The sequence below is a fragment of the Ahaetulla prasina genome, chromosome 4, assembly GCF_028640845.1.
Source record: "Ahaetulla prasina isolate Xishuangbanna chromosome 4, ASM2864084v1, whole genome shotgun sequence".
In the NCBI taxonomy this organism is placed as follows: Eukaryota; Metazoa; Chordata; class Lepidosauria; order Squamata; family Colubridae; genus Ahaetulla; species Ahaetulla prasina.
The window spans coordinates 138,290,618-138,312,759 of record NC_080542.1 but is presented as its reverse complement, the minus strand read 5'-3'; the positions used below and the strand labels follow the sequence as shown (position 1 = coordinate 138,312,759).

The following is a 22,142-nucleotide window of genomic DNA, read 5'->3' as shown; positions in this document are numbered from 1 at the left end:
AATGCAAAGGTTGGCAGATAAGTAGTGGACAGTGCATTGGTGGTTGCAAAGAATGAATGTTTGTTGGAAAAAATGGTTGTATATAGGACCTATATCCTGCCCCTTTTTACTACATGGAAGTGAGAACTGTGTTTTTCAGGAGAAACATAAAATCAGCTGAATAATGCAGTGGGAACTGAGTAGTTAAATCTGTGTTAACACAAGTTGATAAAGGGTTGAAATTATTAGGTGCTGACTGAATGTGAGCTGAATACAAAAATGAGGGGCCAGGGCGAAAGAAATACATTGAAGTGGTGTGGTCAAATAGAGAGAACGAATGTGGATCAGATTGCAAAACAAATGCATAAAAGAAGAATCAATGAGTGAAGAGGAAGGGGAAGCCTGAGAAAGTTATGGTTGAAGAGAGCTGGTGAAAGGAAGTCTGAAGGACAAAAGACCATATCTGAAGGAGTATGTCGATGTGGTAGAAGGGAGGACAGTTCGAAAGAACAGAAAGATATGGAGGATGTACTGAGTAGTTTGGGCAGATACTTCTTTTCTTTTCTTACACCTTTAATTCTTTAGCTTACTATCTCTTACTCATTTTCTGTACTCTGTATAACATCCTTGCCTGAAAGGGAGTAGATGATAAATATTGAATGATTATTGATTGATTGATTGACTGACTTATTTATTAAATTTATCGGTCACCTACTTTACTCACACAGTAGTGATAATCAAGACATTTCATAGATGTTTCAGATCAAGAAATAATGGAATCCAGAAAATAAAAACACCTCAGTTATTAAATATTCCTTTGTCAAAAATCGACAAATTTCAAATTTCTACATGTGTTTTAAGTTTCGGGTTTAGGATAATAATAAAATGTGAATGATCCGTCACATAAAAAGGGGAAAAAAGTTAGTTTTCATAATAGGCAAGAAAACATGTACCTTGTTCAGAAAGGGAAATTGTATCATAGATTCAGCTTTACCGAAAAACTACTTGCACTTGTAATGAAAGGTAATGACCATGACAAACAGCTGTCAGAAATGGCAAGGAAGGAAGTAGCTATTTTCACTAACTTGTGAATAGTTTTGACTTATAACGTCTTGTTCACCGTCTAAAATTTCCATAAAGAAATTAAACCAATACTTTCATTTTTATAAAACAGGAAAAAAGCTTAAACTATGGATCTCATATTATATTTTTGATGCTGTATATTACCAAACTAAGTTTCACATTTTCAGAAAGGTATAAAACCAATATAAATTAGTGTTTTTACTATAGCTAGCTTATAAAAGCTGGCAAATTTAAATACATATCAGAACCATAACCATACTGCAGTTCAAGCAAATCTTCCAAAAGGCAATTTTTGTTGCCCATTAATAATCCAACAGGATAATGCATGATCATATTACACTTAACTAAATAGCCATTTGTACACATTTCTCACATTCTGATGGAAGGGATTACCATGCAAGCAGCAGGGAAATAATTGCAGGCCTAAGGTCTTAACCCAGAGGGTTATTTTGACAGGTATAGCAACTTAATGCCAGTCATTATTTCTAAAGAATAGGAAATATAATTCTTTATCCAATCAACCAAAAAAAGTTTGTACAAAAATGCAATTTAACTTAGGTTTTTAAAAAAATATTAAAAATAAATAACTAATATTATAAAAAACACATTACTAATTTAGTTTAAAAAAATTTAAAAACTAAACATCATCATCTATGTATTACCTGCAAAGTTCAACAGTCTATTTGTAAAAAAAAAAAAAAATCCATCAAACCTTGGATATAGAGTCAACCGTAGAGAATAAAGACCAAAGTGAATTCTCACTTAGCGCTGAATATGTCTCCAAAAGACAAGACTGGCATCTGATGAACTTTCACTATTTTGTACATATTTTTTTATTTATTTCAGTTTATTTTATACCCTATTTTAATAGTTGCATTTATTTTTCTTTTAACTATTACCTAATTTTCATTGGAACTGTCATCTACCTATAAGCACTAAAATGGTAGATAAAATATTTTTACATAAAAATCAATAAATGGATAATAATTTTAGAAGTACATTCCATATTCTAAGCCTTTTGACTTTCTAAGAAGGCAAGTCTGCATCAAACTTAGAACTCACTCATTAAAACTTTTGTACTTAAGTCACGTTGTTTTCAAAAAATTTGCCTTAAATAAAACTAAATCTGGAGGGAACAAGCTATCTTCACATGTGCTCCTCATATACCTATTTTGTTCACACAAAATAGAGTGGTGTGGTGGCCTAGAGATGGAGCTCTTGCCTCACGATCAGGAGGTTGTGAGTTTGATCCTAGATAAAGGCAGATGTTTCTTCACTCTAATAAAGTGTTATACTTTATTTAGAAATGCTTTCCAAACAATATGAGAATTGAGCCATAAATAGGGAAATTCTTTCTTGAGTTGCTATATTTGCATAGTTCTGAAATCTATTGAGAAAGTAGATATACATACGAAATTCTATTGACAATTGCATCTTCATCCTCTTGCTCATCTGAAAAAGAAAATGCACATTTTAGATTACATTTGGTATCATGGCCATTGTTAAGTGTTTTACTTCTTGTCTAATAACAATTGGCAAAGAGAATATGTAGCATAATCAAAATTTAAAATGTACTTATCTTTCATTCTAATATTTGGCTGTTCTTTCACAAATTTCAAATTCATGATAGATTGCAAGGGGGGGGGCGATGTTGGGTTACTGTTATCTTTCAAAAGACTCTGCACTCTTCACTAACATGTTCCACCAATGTTTGCATTAAAATGTTCTTTGCTAAAAGGCTTAGAAATGGAATTGCAAGCTGCTTAGCCTTAAGTACTTGAGAATTACTTAGATGTCCTTGGACAATCATATAATATTGCATAATACTCTTTTCATACAGAAGAGTAGATTAAAAGATACTATTATCAGGAGTTAGAAATGTTCATCACCACAGAGCAGCAATTCAATGCAGATTAGATGCACTAATTGAGAATGGCAATGCATGTTTTAATTCACATCCAACTGAAAGAATAGACAGAAAATGCTCAAATACATCCTGATTTAGTCTCACTTATTTTAATCCATAAATTTGAAAGATTCAATGTTCAATGGTCACTATTCAAATTCTTGCATCTGGTTTGTAAATCTTATATACTGGTGAGGAGGAAAACATATATGCTGTGATGATACTTAGAAAATAAAGCACGCCTCCAATACAATGAAGAAGGATAATTACATTTAGATACTCATGAACAGAATTTAATATTGAATTCTTTAAAATACATTGATTTATTCATGTAATGTAGCTGTAAATTACATTAGCTATTTTGAATTCTTATTTTACTAGTGGCATGATATTCACGCAACTATTCATGAATATAAATAAAGCACTTGGAAGTAATTTGGTAGCTAGATGGCAGTATAACACAAAAATCTTGGTTTTCTTTTGAACAGACAGTGGCCAGGGAACATACAACACAAACTCTTCATTTAACAAATCAAAGAAGATATCCGCTAAAATTATGTCCCATAAGTTGGTTTTGGGACATTGTTATTTTATATCATTTAACTTTCCTACAGGGTTCAAAAGGAAGATTTCTGGACTGGTCATGGGGTCCAGATCTGAAGAAATCATTGATTAGGATGCTTTCCTGATTAACTTGAATTTCTTTCATAGACTAGTCATTCAATAGAATAAAAAAAAAACACTTACCTTTAGTGACCAGAAAGAGAGAGCTAATTTATTCCTTAAAAAGTATTAATACTGTATCTATAACATAATCAATTGCAAACAACCATAAAATCAAGCTATCTGAAGTATTAATTTGGTAACCCAGCTCGTTTATCAGATGCAAAGTCTTTCCAGCTAAAAGAGTCTTTGTTATGCATATTTTAACCTCCAAAGCAAGATTATTCCTGCAAGGGACTCTCAAGCAGTCAGCTAAAGGGATATGCAGACAGAAAGCTGGAATAGTTCTTTTCATACTACATAGCATCAAAGAGCACGTAGCCATGGATAGCTAGTAATGTGCCTTCACAAAATTGTAATAAAAATATATAAAAAATAAAGGAACATTGTTCCCCTATTAACAATACTGAATAACTCAGGCTATGACCATCAAACATCAAAAACATCTGCCAGGCTATCCCACCTCCTTTACATGGATGATCCGAAGCTGTATAGAAAAACATCATCTGAAATAGAATCAATGCCATATATACAGCCAAGATATTGGAATGGAATTTGGACAGAAAAATGAGATACGCCTGCCATGAAATGGGGAAAAACAAGTGAAAACTGAAGGAATCAGGATGGAAATAACATCAGGAGTTTGGATGAAATGATCACCACAAACACCTTTTAAGCCGACAACATCAAGCAATTGAAATCAAGAAAAAGATTAGAAGTACCGTATATACTCGAGTATAAGCCGAGTTTTTCAGCACGTTTTTTGTGCTGAAAAACGTCCCCTCGGCTTATACTCGAGTATATACGGCTTATACTCGAGTTTTTTTTTTTTCTTCTTTTTTTCACATTATACCGGATGGTGCAAACTTGGCGGGCTTTTGCATTAGCGCGGGGAAGCCCTGCCGGTGCAGTGAGAGGGCGGGGCGGGGGAGCCGCCAGCCTTCTCGGCTGAGGGAGGGAGGCTTTCCCTGACCGGTAGCTGCCTCATTTCCCTCCCTCGGCTTATACTCGAGTCCCCAGTTTACCCCAGTTTTTTGGGGTAAAATTGGGGACCTCAGCTTATACTCGGATCGGCTTATATTCGAGTATATACGGTAAATACATCCAGAGAGTGAAGAATACCCAATTCAGTGGAAGAAATACCATCAAGGCAATTAACACTTGGGCAATTTCAGTCATTAGATACACAGCTGGATTAGTGGACTGGACTCAAGTAGAACTAAAAGCCCTAGATAGGAAAAGTAGAAAAATAATGATAATGAATCATGGCCTGCATCCTCAGAGCAACATTAAAAAACTCTTAGGAAAATAGGTGGGCATGGAAAGTTGCAAGTATATTCAGATGGTTAAAGAAGAAAAAGGGGCACTAGAAGAATATTTTGACAGTGGAAAAGATGCACTGATGCTAGTAGACCAGGAAGGCTTATTGAATACTGGAAATGGCCTACAAGAAGGACCAAATGAAGGACAGGAAAGAGGCATGGGAAGACAAAGTATTACAGGGGTGTCAAATACAAGGCCCGGGGGGCAGATCTGGCCCGCAGGGTACACAGATCTGGCCCATGGGGCCACCCTAGAAACAGCAAAGGACCGATCCACAGTGCCTCTGCCAGCGAAAACAGAGCTCGGGAGGGCCACATGCGGCCCTCCCGAGCTCTATTTTCACTGGCAGAGAGTTGCAGGAGGCCACTGCAGCCTGAAACGGAGCTCGGGAGCCCATTTCTGCTGGCATAGTGCTTGGGCTGCCACAGGCACCCCAACACAAGTGACATCAAGCTGGCCACACACCCTGACCATACATACACACCCCGCGCCATCAAGGCCAAACACAATCCTGATGTGGCCCTCAATGAAGTTGAGTTTGACACCCCTGAAGAATTACATGGCTAGTGTATTTAAAAAAAACAGGTAAAGCAGATAATAACAAGACTTGGTAATGGCTAAGTGGAGGAAAGTTACAGAAAAAGACAGAGGGGCTAATTCTGGTTGCACAAAATAACCCTTAGAAACAAATACAAAGAAAGCAATAATTGAGAAGACACCAAAAGACAGCATGTGTCACCTCTGCCAAGAAGTTGAAGAAATTGGGGACTATCTGGTTATGTGATGCAAGAAGATTGCACAAACTGTCTACAAACAACAACATGACAAAACAGCAACAATGATGCACTGGAAGAGCTGAAAGAAATACAATTTTGCCTGCAAGCAAGGACTGCTGGGACCATAAATAGAGAAAGTAATAGAAAACGAAGAAGCTAAATTACTGTGGGGCTTTAGAATTCAAACATATAGGCATTTGTCACATAATATACCAGACTTCTCAATAACAAAGATAAAAAAGTCTGGATAGTGGATGTGGCAGTTCCTGGAAACAGCAGAGCAGAAGAGAAGAAAGTGAAGAAGATAAATACAAAAACCTGCAAATAGAAATTGAAATTGAAAGCAAATGTAGAAACAATAATAGGCATTTGGGGTGCAATTCAAATACAACTGGAGCACCACTTGAACCCCATCAGTATTGACAAATTCACCATCAGTCAACTGTAAAAGGCAGCTTTATTTGGAACAGCTTACATCATGTGATGATATCTCTAATGCCATAAAACATCAACCTCTGCCTACCCCAGCTCATTGAGAAGGACACTATAGATCAGTGATGGCGAACCTTTTTGCCATTGCATGCCAGGAAGGGGGGGTTGCCTCACTCCCACCCCCATAATCCCCCACTCCCCCCCCCCGCTCCTGGCACGCAATGCCCCAGTAGGCCCGTTTTTCTCTCACCTGGCTGCAGAGCCTCTCTATGAGTCTGGGTAGGGCGAAAACAGCCTTCCCCCCCTCCCAGGAGGCCCTCTGGAGGCCAAAAACAGCCCGTTTTCCAACTTCCAGTTGGACAGGAAGTGAGTTTTTTGCTGTCCCCAGCCTCCAGAGACTCCAAGAGAGGCTGTTCCCCTACTTCTGATGGGCCCAAAAGGCCCGAAAATCAGTTGGTTGGCACATGCATATGCACCAGAGTTGAGCTCGCATGCCCACTGATATGGCTACGCATGCCACCTGTGGCACATGTGCCATAGGTTCGCCATCACGGCAATAGCTGGATAAAATGCCAAATCCAGTCTACACATCTAGCTGACTGTGCAATGAACTTACAGATTTTATATGTGGCCCATAACAATTCCTCTTAACCTCAATGAGGCTCAGACAAGCCAAAGTTTTCACTCAATGGAGAAAACTAATTTAATTTTAGGAGATTAAGGGTTGTTTTTTTAAGGGTAAACTGGGTAATTTAAGCACAAGGTATACTTGTAGCAAGACATTGGGACCACAGGTCCAGAAGAAGCATGCATTAAGTCTAGGGCAGAGGTGAAATCTAAAAATTTTCCCTACCAGTTCTGTGGGCATGGCTTAATTGGTGGGCATGGCTTGGTGGTCAGATGACTGGGTGGGCGTGGCCAATAACAATGACTAATAAAAATAATAAACGAAGTATACAAAACAATAAAGGTAAAGGTAAAGGTTCCCCTCGCACATATGTGCTAGTCGTTGCCGACTCTAGGGGGCGGTGCTCATCTCTGTTTCAAAGCCGAAGAGCCAGCGCTGTCCGAAGACGTCTCCGTGGTCATATGGCCATGGTCACCGCCAAAGGCACACGGAAGGCTGTTACCTTCCCACCAAAGATGGTCCCTATTTTTTCTACTTGCATTTTTACGTGCTTTCGAAACTGCTAGGTTGGCAGAAGCTGGGACAAGTAACGGGAGCTCACCCCGTTACATGGCAGACTAGGGATTCAAACCGCTAAGCTGCCGACCTTTCGATCGACAAGCTCAATGTCCTAGCCCCTGAGCCACCGGGTTCCTTACAAAACAATAAGAGATACCAAAAAACTTTCACACTTTACACACACACAACACAACTGACTCACACACAATGTAAAAGCAGCTGCACTTCACCCAAAATGGCCCCTGCAATAAGCAGGAACATCACAGACACAAAAAGCTCAAAAACCAACTTTCACACTTTACACACACAACACAACTGACACACACACACACACACACAAAATGCCACAAACAGCTTTGTGAGATTTTGTGTGCTTGTGTAGTTAGAGTGAAACACTACAGAAACACACCAAATCTCAGAAAGCTGCACAAATATTTTATTTTATTATTTTATTTTATTTATATTTTTTAGATCAGGGATCTCCAACATTAGTAATTTTAAGATTTGGGGACTTAACTCCCAGACTTCAACTCCCAGAGTTCCTCAGCCAGCAAAGCAAAGCAAACCTGGGTGAGGAATTCTGGGAGTTGAAGTCCACAAACCTTAAAGTTACTAAGGTTGGAGACCCCTGTTTTAGATAAAAGCAGCTAAATTTAAAACTTCCTTAACTTTAAATTGCTATCAAAAAAAAAACCTCTTTAAAAAAAACCCAGTTAACTATTTTTAAAGCCCCCTCCCCATTTACTTACCCAGGCAGGCAAATTGAGTTGCTCACCGAGGAGATGGATTGCAGGCAGGCAGGCAGATTCAGTTGCTAGCTGATGCAACTGATTGCAGCAGCCAAAGCCCGAAAGGAGCAGCAATTATAGATAAGTGGGGACCAGGCAATTGGGTGGGTGTGGGCGATTGTAAGAGGTTGTTAAAAATGATTTTAAAAGCCTATAATGATCAGGAAACTCATCTGGGATCGCCAGAGGAAAAAAGATTTTAAAAGGCTCCTCTGACGATCCCAGCTAAAGTTGCCTGAAGTTGTATCGCAGACCAGAACCTCTTAAAAGGATTGTTTTAACAACCTCTTCGGCCAAAGAGCTTGTAAAAAATGGGCGTTGACTTACCTGATACGCCCCTTTTAGGAGAGGGGGAAACGGCGGTCAGGTCTGGGAAAATCTTCTTGTATGCCTGAGGACCGAGTCTGCATAATTTCTTGTAAGCCCCGCCTCCAGCAGCCGTTCCCCAGCTTTTCAGCGAGGATGTAAATTCAGACTGAACTGTCGTCCTGAAATGAGAAAGAATTAATGTTCTCCCCCCCCCCACAACACCCCTCCAGTCAGCCGTCTGGAAAGGGTGGGGCTGACTGCCGTTTCCCCCTCTCCTAGAAGGGGCGTATCAAGTAAGCCAACACCCATTCTCAATGTCAGGGGAAACGGCAGTCAGGTCTGGGACATACCAAAGCTCGATGTCCTAACGGGAGGGAGAAGGCCGACTACCTACTCCAAATCCTCATGAACTGCCTGGAGGACCCGTCTACCGAAGGCAGCGTCAGAAGACGTGTATGTGTCCAGCCGGTAATGGCGAATGAATGCTGTCAGATTAGACCAAGTCGCCGCTCTACAAATCTCCTCCAAAGTTGCTTGAGTAGCCCAAGTGGCCGATGTGAAGGCACTCCTAGTAGAGTGTGCCGTAATATGTCTAGGAACTGGAAGTGCCTGTCTCTCATAGGCAGAGACTATAGTAGCTCTAATCCATCTGGACAGGACTGACTTACTGACTTTCGTTCCTAGCGATTCGTGCTGGAACGAAATGAAAAGAGACTCTGTCTTCCGTATTGACGCTGTGCGGAGTATATAAATCTTCAAAACACACTGTACGTCTAGGGTGTGCCAGACAAATTCCTGCGGACGCTGTGGATTCAGACAAAAGTTCGGAAGTATGAGCTCTTGAGTGCGATGAAAAATGGTATTAACTTTGATGAGAAAGGTGGGATCTAGGAGAAGTATCACCCTCTCCCTATGAAACACACACAAGTCTCGTCGAATAGATAGAGCCGAAAGCTCAGATACGCTACGAGCCGATGTGATGGCAATCAGGAAAGAGACTTTGAAAGAGAGGAACCGGAGTGGAGCTTCTCTCAACGGTTCGAATGGAGCTCAAGTCAGAGCTGACAAGACCTTATGCAAACTCCACGATGGAAAACAGTGGACCACAGGGGGGCTCAGATTAGTCGCTCCTCGGAGGAAGTCACGTAGAAGGGGTTCCCTGGAGAGGGAATGAGAGGACCCGCAGGTGAGAATCGAGATCGCCGCTAGTTGTCGTCTCAGGGTGTTAGGGAAGAGACTGGCCTCGAACCCGTCATGGAGGAATTCCAATATGTGGACGACAGGGGCTGAAGTGGCGGACCGGCCACGGGCCTCGCATCAGGAGACAAAAGTTCGCCAGGTCGCTTGATAAATGCGAGAGGTAGAGTCGCGATGGGCCGCCTGAATAGTTAGAATGATTTTGGAGGGAACGTTGGTGTGTGTTAGGAGGAGCCACTCAACCTCCAAACGGCTAGGCGGAGCCATTGAGGATCCAGGTGCCAAAGGGGCCCCTGACAAAGGACCACTCTGCTCGCCGGTATCCGCCAAGGATCCTGTATCGACAATGCGAGGAGATCCGCAAATCAGGGCCTCCTGGCCAATATGGGGCCACTAGAATCAATTTGGCCTTCTCTTCCAGGAGTTTGCGAATCACCCTAGGAATCAGGGGAAGAGGGGGAAAGGCGTAAAGCAGGCCCCGAGGCCATCTGCTGCATAGGGCATCCACTGCCTTTGAGCCACGGGATGGAAATCGAGTGAAGTACCTGGGAAGCTGGTGATTGGAGTCCGACGAAAACAGGTCCACCAGAGGCCGGCCAAAACGGGATGATAGGTCGTTGAACAAGGATGGAGTCAGAGCCATTCCGCTTGATCGATCGTACCCCGACTGAGGGAGTCCGCCATATAATTGGCTACCCCTGAAATGTGAGCGGCCTTCAGGGATCTGAGGTGGGATTCCGCCCAATGGCCAAGACGGAGGGCGTCTTGAAGGAGGGAGTGAGAATGCATTCCTCCCATCCAATTTATATGGGCTTTCACCGTGATGTTGTCCGTTAGTATCAAAATGTCTTGACTGGCTATTTGCGCTGAAAATGCCTGGAGAGCCAGGAAAATGGCCCGCAGTTCCAGGAAATTGATGTTGAGACGGGCTTCCTGATTTGACCACTGACCTTGAGCCAGCTGGGACCCCAAGTGCGTCCCCCAGCCGAAGAGGCTTGCATCTGTGGTGATGGTCAACCGAGAGGTTTCCCTGAAAAAGGTCCCTTGGGAAATGCCAGGGACGTCCAGCAACCCAATGACGTTCGAACATCCATAGGAAGGACAACTTTCCTGAGTGAGGAACTGGTGCGTTTCCGCTGATGTGGAAGCATGAACCACTGCAGGAGTCTGCTGTGGAGACGAGACCAGGGTACAATGTCGTAGGTGGAGACCATTTTCCCCAAGAGTTGTGATAATTGCAGCAAGGAAATAGGTCCCTCCCACTGACAATGAGTTGCTAAGTTGCAGAGGCTGGCTCGTCTTTCCTCTGAAAGGAAAACCATCGACCGCCCCGTGTCTATCTCCGCCCTCAGATGTACAATATGGGTAGATGGGACGAGGTGACTTTTATCCCAGTTGACAGAAAATCCATGATCTTGTAGGATCTGGATAGTGGTGGGTACATATCGTTCCGCTGATGATAATGAAGATGACATGATCAATATATCATCAAGGTAGGCTTGAAGCCTGACCGGGATGGTATGAATGTGGGCGAGCAGTACCGATAAGACCTTAGTAAAGGCCCGGGGGGCCGATGATAGCCCAAAAGGCAAGGCCCAGTATTGATAGTGATGTCCGTGGTAACAAAAAAAACGAAGGAATTTTTGGTGGGCAGGTAGAATGGGGATGTGAAGGTAGGCCTCCGTCAAGTCAATAGACGAGAGGAAGTCTCCTGGGCGCACACACTCTAAAATAGTACGGAGGGAATACATCTTGATTTTGTGATAGGTGATATGCCAATTAAGGGACTTCAGATCGAGACCAGCTCTCCAGCCCCCCGACGACTTGCGTACTACGAAAAGACGCGAATAAAAACCGTGTCCTCGCTGATCTGAGGGCACTGATTGAATAGCCCTTATAGACACCAAATGCCAAATGGCCTCCGAAACCAGAGCTCTTGTGGTGGGATTGGGTGAGACAGGGCAGCATATGAAAGTCGTTGGAGGGCTGGAGCGAAATTCCAGAGCAAGACCGTACTGTATGGTGTTCCTGACCTAGTTATCGGAAGTAGAGTCTTCCCATCGCACATAAAAATGGGACAGGCGAGCACCAATGGGGAGATCTGACACAGACCCACTTAGAGCGTCTAAACGCTCTGCCCCTCCCCCCGGAAGGGCTTTCTGTTGGGGAACCGAGAGCCCACTCTGATCTGTCCCTCCTGAGGCTGGACCCCTCTGGGTGAGAAGTAACGCTGTGATCGAGAGGAAAAACTTCCATATTCTGTTCCGCGAAATGGCTGCGGGCGAGGATACGGCTGATGTCGGTGTTCCCCTCTCCTGGAGAGCGATGGAAGAATTTTTCGCTTGACCTTGGTTTCCACTACGATGGGATCGAGAGAGGAACCAAAGAGGTTGTCCACTGAGAAGGGGGAAGCTGCCAGACGCCATTTACTTCTGGTATCGGCTTGCCAATTCCTTAGCCAAAGGATGACACCGCGGAGGGATGACATTGCAGAGCCGATAGCTTTTGCCGAGAACCTGGCCGCGTTCAAAGTGGCATCAGCCGAGAATTCCAATGCGGCCACAATTTTGTTTATGTCCTGATGTGACCTGACATCCATCGAAGGAATCCTACTCTGTAACTGCTTGATCCATATCAGAGGCCCGGTTGAAAAACGAGGCCGCCATGGAGGCTCTGACTGACCATGCTGAGGCTAGATTACCTTTGACGATGGTGCGATCGGCTCGTTTTTCCTCCGGATGTAGAGATTCATCAGCTGGGCCCGTGAGACGGGAGAAGGTTGTCAGGGCTACCACGGGAGCATCCACTGAGGATATCTGAAGTACTTATCCAGGTCAGCAGCCACATTGTAAAATCTTTTGTCTTGGGCATTTGGATTAGACCCCGACCCCGGAGATTGCCACTGGTGCTGGACCTCGTCGACAAAGAGTTTTGGAGCCAGGATGGTTTCTGAAACAATGGTGGGCTCTACGAACATGTGTCCAGAAGGATCGGGAGTATTTTGGGTTGAGGGTTGAGTGGGTGTGGTGACGCCCAGACCAGTAGAGGCTTGAGCCTTAAAAAGGAGGGATCTGAAAAGGTGCGGGTTAAATAGGCCAACGAACGAGGGCTGGTCTGGGGCGAGGCCCTCCTCGTCTGACAGGGCCAAGTCTCTGGTGTCCTCCTCTTCTGAGAGGGATTCCTGGCTGACAGAGTCGGGGGATTGATCCTCACGACATTCTTGTCCTGACTGCTCACCCCTTGCCTCAGAAGCATGAGGTGGGTGCCTATGTGAGTGAGCCCCAGATTGTATGGCGGATGACCCTTGCTGAAGACATTGGGCCACCCCATGGCAAATGGCCTCCGAGATAAGGAATCCAAAGGACTCTGGTAATTGAAGGAGTGGTTGTTGTGATAGTTGTGGTAAGGAATACTGAGATGGTTGAGTCATTACGGGTAAGGCAGGTAACTGGTTAGACTGCAGATGACCTGAAGAAACCTGTTGCTCCGTGGCTGGTAATGTTTGGAACAAGGGACCTGCCTCCATCTGTACAGGTAGGGGCTGATGTACAGGTAAAGTCTGGAATAAAGTAGTTGCCTCTGACGGGGCAGGAAAAGACTGAAACAGAGGAGCTGACTCAGGAAAGGGAGGTAATGTCAGAGCCCCGGAGCGATCTGGAGATCATGCTCGTGAGTCAGAGGGAGGGGCTGGTTGGTGGGGTTGCTCCCCAGAAGAAGCTGAAACCCCCTGTGGTGATCTGACCTCGGGGCTAGACCTGGTCTGAATGTTGGACCTCTTTACGGCCTTGTCAATAACTTTCTGAATCGCCTTATGGCGACGCTCCTCTGCCCTGGATTGAGGCTTGGAGGAAGTCGAGGCTTGCAGAGGGGGCTCAGGTAAGGGTGAGGGAATAATGGCTGCCGAGGAGTCTTCCCCTGGATCGCTAAAATGGCAGCTTCTTTCCTTGTTTTTGGAGCCCTTGGGCTTCTTAGTGCGACTGGCGTCTGCCATTTTAGCCCCTAGCCCACCAAAACCAATAACCGATACAATCCTCCAACGCGGTTAAAGGAAGATCGAATGGTATTACTCACGACCTCCGTTTAGTGTGATCAAGCTGGGAGGGCGGTGAGGGGCGCAGAGAGTTCCTCAGGGACCATGATGATGTTCTTCTCCTGATTTTTTTTTTATCAGAGGCCGATCGCTAGCCGAAACGGCTATTAGCACGATTCAAGGCAGGGGCCACTTCTCTCTGTAGGTGATCCTTCGCGCCCTGCAATCAGGAAGTCTCGAGGTCTGCTGAGATTGCTAGCCGAAAAGGCTTCAGGCACGATCAAATTTTTTCAGCATGGAAGCCTCCAGGCGCCGAGGCTGCAGCCTGCTCATTGCGATGATTAGCAGCGAGCCTTCTGGATGCGGTTCAGGGCAAGCCCTTGAATGTCGCACAATCAAATTCACGGCGTGGAAGCCTCCAGGCGCCGAGGCTGTAGCCTGCTCGCTGCGACAATGGGCAGCGAGCCTTCTTCTTGCGCTTCAGGGCAAGCCCGTGAATCGCAAAATCCAGGTAAAAAATGCCGGACTGGCTAATTAAAGCTGAGAAAAAAGCCGGCCGTCAGTGGGCTCAGGCTAAAAAGCCTTTCATGCTGGAATCAAGCGGTGATAGTAAAAAAGTAAAAATAAAAATTTTGGTGTTTTAAGAGAAGAGGGAACTAAGCACTAGACGACACTTCTGATCCTGTCAGGGACTGAGTCGAAAAGCTGGGGAATGGCTGCTGGAGGCGGGGCTTACAAGAAATTATGCAGACTCGGTCCTCGGGCATACAAGAGGATTTTCCCAGACCTGACCGAGAACATGTTTTTTAAAGGTTCTGGTGATGAGGCAACTCAGCTGGGATTGCCAGGGAAGCCTTTTAAAACCTTTTTTTTACAACCTCTTTGGCCGAAGTTGTTAAAAAAAAAGAGTTTAAAGGGTTCTGACAATCCCAGCTAAGGCGCAGGATCATCAAAGGCTTTTTTTTTAACTTTTAAAGGCATGTTTTCGGCTGAAGAAAAAATGCTTTTAAAAGTAAAAAAATAAAAACCTCTGATGATGGCGCGGCTCAGCAGGGGCAGGGGGCGGAGCCTGGGATTTTTGCTACCGGTTCTCCGAGCCACCAGCCACCATCACTACCAGATCGGGTGAGCCGGTCCGAACCGGGAGCATTTCACCCCTGATCTAGGGCAGAAGAAAGTAAAAAAGAGACTCAGACTGACCTACTCACACTCACTGGGTGAAACAAGAAGGGAAGAGAAAACACAGATAAACTTACAAGATTTTATTTCTATAGCCTATATCAATAAAGTATAGTTCTAGTATTCCTATGGAGTCAGTTTCCTGTTTTACTCATAAGACTGATAACAAGGACTCCTAGAACACTGAACTGAACAGATAGATTGTTTGATTTCACCCAGCTATAATAGGTGCTAATAGAGTTATACACAATTTGTCAATGGTATGTTTACATGCAAAAGGCTTTGTAGTTTAAATGGGCAATGGCTATCCTAGTTCAATTTTCCAATACAGGCAGTCCTTGAAAGTTACAACTAACCCATAAAGGGAACTTAGATTTAAAGTTCTGATGGTTGGGCCTCCTTTGCAGTCATGTGACTTAATTTTGGGCTCTTGGCAATATGGCCACATTTAGGGCCATTTGCAGCATCCCCTGGCCACGTGATTGTGTTCCATGATAATTTTGCCAAAACCTAGCACTTCTGGTTTTCAGGAAAATCACACCCAGAGTGAACCATTGGTTCGTTTAACAAACACTACAAAAAAGTCATAAAATTGATCATTATTTTTTTTTTGTTTACATTTATACCCCGCCCTTCTCCGAAGACTCAGGGCGGCTTACAAAAAAAAAAAAAAAAAAAAAATTGATCATGACCAATTTATCATTGTTACAATATACATTATACATGTACATTGAGAACATATGCACCAAGACAATTCCTTGTGTGCCCAATCTTGGCCAATAAAAAATTCTATTCTATTCTATTCTATTCTATTCTACAATCGTGATGGGTAGGTTCCATTATTGCCGTATGTAGAAAACTACATGTATAGGCCTGAAAAATGGAAAGACTGGAACAGATTAAGTAACTCCTGCAAAGTTTTTTTGCTTCCATTTTTTCTGTTAAAAGTATAAAAAAGAATACAGAATTTCTCCTCCATAAGACAAGAACTTGTAAGTTAATAGGAAGTTTCAGGAACAGTGACTTCCTGGTGGTGGGATAACTGTCGTAATAACTTATAAATGACACTTAAGTCATGTCTCAAGTTATAACTTAAACTAAAATATATAAATGAAATATGTAAGAAAAAAGATACAAATGAATTACTTAAGAAAAACAGGTCACCTCTAACTCTATTTGGATATATGCAAGCAGGATATAAATACAACAGCAATTCCCCATTGTGGTTTCCCAGCAAATATATTTTAGGAAAAATATTTTAGGGGAAAAAAAGTTAATAAACTGAAAGGTCTCATAATGAAATAAATGCAAATTGGAAAAAGATAAGAAAATGATGATGCAATTTGTTTGGTAACAAATTGGTTACAGATCCAATTATAGTAAAATACTTATTCCATAAATAGATATGCATCCTATACAGAAAACTTTCCAGCTTATTATAATTTATTATAGAAAATATATGAATATGAAACCAGTTACCTGCTTTCCTCTTGTATCTTCTGATAATGAAGTAGGAAACAATATACAATATCGCAAATAAAAGAAAACAGATCTGAAAGAGAAAGTTTCACAGTTGAAGCAACAATTTCTGAAAATAATAGAATGGAACAAATTTTAAAACAAAAATGCCTTTATAAAATAAAGGCAATCCTCGACTTATGACCACAATTGAGCCCAGAATTTATGTTGCTAAGCAAGACATTTGTTAAGTGACATTTGTTACTCCATTACCTTTCTTGCGATGTTGTCAAATGAACTACTGTAGTTGTTAAGTTAGGAACATGGTTGTTAAGTGAAACTGGTTTACCCGTTGAATTTACTTGTGCGAAGGTTGCAAAAAGTGATCTCATTACCCCAGGACACTGCAACCATCATAAATATATGACAATTGCCAAGAGTCTGAAGTTCGATCATATGGCCATTGGGATACTGAAATGGTCTTAAGTATGAAAAACGGTCATAAATCACTTTTGTAATCATAATTGTAACTTTGATCAGTCACTTAATGAACTGTCGTAACTGGAGGACTACCTGTACAATAAAGCTAGAATTAGCTTATCTGGTTGCGTTTCCTGTCCGGTCTACCTGATTAAAGTGACAGATTTAACATTCTGCAGAAAGGACTTGGATGTAGGTACAAATATGACCTCTACGTCTAGCATTATTTCACCATAGGAAAAAGTGAAGTATCATTTCATCTTAGAAATTTTTAAGCCACAATCAAAGGTATTCCTTCACATTTTTTCTATATAATAAACACGAAATTTTTTTTTCCAGAAAAAAACCCAACTCCAAGTAAAAACTCTGAAGCAAGCGTCTTTCAAAGTTCTATTTACTAGGATAGATAAACACATCTCGGAAAACCCGAATCTGAGAGTCTTGGTTTTCCCTCAGTAAATCAAAACCCCCAAAATCATCCCCTGACTCCTCATGTCGATCACATGCTCCAATCGCCAACCATCCCATCTCGAGACAGCACTCCGACCACTCCTCCTCCAGATGCAGGATCAGCCTGACCTTGACCAGCAGGAAGAATGTTATTATATCTAAAGACAACCCCTCTACTAAATCCCCCCTCCTACTTTCCCAGACGAGACACGGGCAGCACAGAAGCTTCCAGCCTAGCTGACAGCAACATTTCTATTTAAGAACAGAGAAATAAACATTGGCAGGGTTACAAGGTCTGTTACAAAATCAAAGAGAATGCAATAAAGAGATGCAAATAACAATAACTTTTTGGTCACCCTAGTAGTCATCCACATTTTTACATCTTACATCTGTAAACCTTAGATAGCAAAAGAATAAAATGGAAGCCATTTATATTTTATTTAGAGTAGAGCAGAGCAGAGCAGAGCAGAGCAGAGTAGAGTAGAGTAGAGCAGAATAGAATAGAATAGAATTCTTTATTGACCAAATGTGATTGGACACACAAGGAATTTGTCTTAGGTGTATATACTCTCAGGGTACATAAGGAGAATAAAATACATTAGTCAAGAATAAAGATACAACCCTTAGTGATAGTCAAGGTTACTAATAAGCTTGCAAATCGTACTAGGAAACAAATATAAACAATATAAATATAATATAAATAACAATATAAATTGGAAGATACAAGCAACATGGTTATAGTAATACATGGCAAACTAGATGCTGGTAAGGAAGAGAAGAATAATATTTATACAGCCTTAGTAAATTATTTAGTAAATTATAAGTAATTATATTATAGTAAATTATATTATTTTAAATTATATTATTTATTTAGCTAAGTAGCCTACACCACTTAGATGCCAATGGTCACACTTGTGGATGACCTCTGAAAGGGCCAGTTAGAGGTATTGAAACTGGTCCTTATTGATTTCTCAGCTGCATTCAGTATCATCAAACATGGAGAAGGGACATGATGTTGCAATGCTTCTTCTAATATTTTTATAATTCAGTGCCAGTCAATATTGATAGTGGAAAGAGCAATCTAAGATTCTTGCCACTCAACATTTCCATAAAGTCATTCATCAACATAGACTCTAGTATCATCTAATGCTGATGACACTCAGTTAAACAACTTACCCTCAAACTGGTAAATGATGCTATAAAGGCTGTCATATTGCTAAGAGGCTGGTGGGGGAGGGTCTGAAATTTGAGTGGCTGTAGGTGAAATTCCAAGGAATTTCAGCTTAGCCTTGGACGGGGTAGCACCCTTCCAGATAGGTGTTTAGTTTGAAGGGACAGGTCTGAACAACGACAGGTGGCAATCAAACCAAAAGAATCTTATGAATAATCCAAATTTACGTTTTGAGACAATGCTACCAATTCTTGGTTTAACCACTGATATGTTAATCATCTCACTCTTAAACTCCTGCAATGCACTTTACAAAGATGTTGAGACTCTATAAAGAGTGCAGAGAAGAGCAACAAAGATGATTAGGGGACTGGAAGCTAAACATATGTGCAGCAACTCGATATGTCTAGTTTAATGAAAAAAAGGACTAGGGGAGACATGATAACAGTGTTCCAATATCTCAGGGGCTGCCACAAAGAAGAGAGAGTCACACTATTCTCCAAAGCACCTGAGGGTAGAACAAGAAGCAGTGGATGGAAACTAATCAAAGAGAGAAGCAACTTCTCCTTTGTTCTAATGAGAAATTTCCTGACAGTTAGAACAATTAATCTGTGGAACAACTTGCCTCCAGAAGTTGTGAATGCTCCAACACTGGAAGTTTTTAAGAAAATGTTGGATAACCATTTGTCTGAAACGGTGTACGGTTTCCTGCCTGGGCAGGAGGTTGGACTAGAAGATCTCCAAGGTCCCTTCCAACTCTGTTGTTGTTGTTGTTGTTGTTGTCATTGTTGTTGTTGTTACATGGGAGCGCATGTAAAGAAGCTACAAGCATTCGGGAAGCATGACCTGTTATAGGCGCATCTCAGTACAACCAGGTAGCAACAAAGACAGACTTCAATGGTTTAAATTCTGAGTATGATTTTTTTACTGGGCTCTTCCATTTTACATGCATTCCTTTTTTTATGTGGACTTTTAATGGTATTATTTTAAAAGTGGGGTTTTTTTTCATTAATGCTTTCCATGCTGGCTGAGAATTAGTTTCAGTTTCAAAACCACGGAATAGTTACCAGAAGGGTTATCCTCTATATTCTAGCTTTCACACGGGAAGACTTAACTTGATAAGATAAGACATAGTTATTTTTAAATGCACTGGCTTTCACTGTTGAAATAGTCCATCTGTTTCCTGAATAACTTAATATCTGATACATAAAAACTAGCTCTGAATTGTATAATTCCATTAAAAAAGGCATGAGATCTTCTTTAAATATACATTTCTATGTACTTCACTACGTGCTTTGCAGACAAGAACATGTTAACAGTTGTTTCATATTAACCCATATTTTAAATTGTACTGACTCATCCATGACGCAGACAGACAAAGTCTGGGTGAGGTAGCTTATATGAATCTAAACAAAGAAAATATGATGACAAATAACATGAGGAGATATATTCAAAACGTACATATTTGTCTTTTTATTGATTCTTAATTTGCTATTAATTCTTAGCAATTTAAATGCCACCATTGCTACCTAGCTTATATGGTTTTTAATTTGTATTTTATTTTATAATATATGCTTTTATTCAAAATATATGCTTATATTCAGATTGTATTTTTAAATGTATTTTATTGTAAATCATCCAGAGAGCTCCAACTATTAGGCAGTTTAAATGTTTTAATAATAAAGCTGGATTTGCTGTAGCATTTCATTCACTAATGTAATGTATGTACATACAGTACATAATAGGAGCCCTGATTGTACTTGGGAAATCATTTAAAAATTGTCATAAAAGTAGCTTAACTAGGATTGATCCCATTGTTATAGTACATAATAGTGTAATGCATGTACTATAATGTAATAAACGATAGTTGTAACAAAAGCAATTCTACAATAGCAAAAAACAAATTGCATACTAATTGGATTTATACATCGTCTTAAGCCATAATGTATTTTGCTTAGTTTCTGCTTAGCGTATCATTTGCTTCTCACTCTTAATGTTTGTAAACCAAATTGTGTAAACCCAGGCAGGGTTGGAGTTCCACACTAAGACATTCCTACCTGTAATGTGCTTAGAAAACAGTGATTGTCATTTGTTCCATCTCTGTTCACTCTGTTCCAGGCCAATTTAAAAATTTAAAAGTTTGCAGGAAGTCCAATGCCCAACACTTCATTTATTTAGAAGAAAAATTTGCTAAATTCAAGAAAGGGAAGGATAGAAAAACGTTATCTGGATCCTGTTTTGTCCCATGGAATATATTACTGTTAGGGAAGAGAGCCAAGAAGACTCAAAAGAAATTTTTCTTCCATTTCAAAAGTAAAGGACAATCTCAGTCCAACATATATTTCAGAAACAATTATTCAAACTAAAGGGTTTGAGCTGGAGGTTGGATGCCAAGCTGCACATTAACTCGATATCCCTTGCTGCAGTTATTGATTTGGAGACGCATGTAGACTCAACAAAGGCTACAACCTTCCTCTAAAAACTCTAAAACCTACCACTCTCTCAGCATCATTACACGACCAGTTTTCTGCTACCTAAACAGGAAGCCTATTCTAGACACAAATAGGAAATAATCCCATTTGTTTCTTCTGCCAGTCATGAGGACAGTATGAAGTTTGTCTTCCTGTTTATCGAGCTATTTTGAAACATATAGACTCTATCATTAATAAAAGTCTTATATCGAATCAAGATCATCTTATTGGGAAGCATTTATAAATTGTTACTAAACAGAGATGGAATATATTAAAAACTAGATGATAAATTGTATGCAAAATTTTTAAAAAGTAATTACACTGGAATAATGGGAAAAGTTATGGAAGAAAATCAAAATTCACTCAAAAGATATAATCTGATATAAAATATGTAAGTCCACCAATTATTAGCAAGATGGACAAATCGCGTACCAATAAATGTTGAAAATGCCCCAATAAAAAGGAACATTTTATCACATGCAGTCATTCAAAAAAAGTCACAGTCACACTCTAGTCACCACTTGATTACTGTAATGCGCTCAATATGGGGGTGGCCTTAAAGAATATTCGAAAACTTCACCTGGTATAAAATGCAGTAGGATGAGCAGTTATGTGTGGTCCTAGAACAGAATATGTTACCTCTCTACTCCAAGAGCTGCATTGATTGCCAATTTGCTTCTGAGTCAAATTCAAGGTGCCAGTTTTGACCCTTAAAACGCTTTATGACATGGGACCAGGTTATTTGAGGGATCACCTTATCCCAACTACACCTACTCATCCCATCATATCTTGCATGAGAGGCATGCTGCGGGTCATGGTAAATATGCAGGGCTTCTCTGACATGGTACCCACCTTATGGAACATTATCCCTCCTGAAGTGTTATCTTCTCTATTCCTACTCTATTCCTACAGTTTGATGTAGAGGTTAAGACACCAGCCTAGAAAAAGGAGACTAAAAGCTCTAGGCCCCCTTAGACATGAAAGCCAGCTTGGTGAGTTTTGGCCAGTTATTCTCTTTCAGCCCAACCCACCTCACTGAGCAGTTGTGTGGGAAAAAAAGGGGTGTTAGATATGTTCAGCGCTGACAACAGAAGAATGAATCTGGCAAAATATTAGAAAAGTGTTGAAGATACAAGATTGAGAGACCAAAACTGATGAATATCCCACCATGGCAAAACTAGTGTATATTCATAATAGAAGTTTG

General features: G+C 41.2%; 1 protein-coding gene across 1 annotated transcript in view; it reads right to left on the bottom strand.

Moving 5' to 3' along the window:
• LMBR1 (limb development membrane protein 1) overlaps nt 1-22,142 on the bottom strand; it is an 84,242-nt gene that overhangs the window by 41,766 nt on the left and 20,334 nt on the right. The window contains exons 2-3 of the mRNA XM_058184417.1: nt 16,391-16,463; nt 2,475-2,514 (exon numbers count right to left, since the gene is read on the bottom strand). Of these exons, the coding sequence (XP_058040400.1) occupies nt 2,475-2,514; nt 16,391-16,463 (113 nt within the window). The remainder of the gene's footprint in view (nt 1-2,474; nt 2,515-16,390; nt 16,464-22,142) is intronic.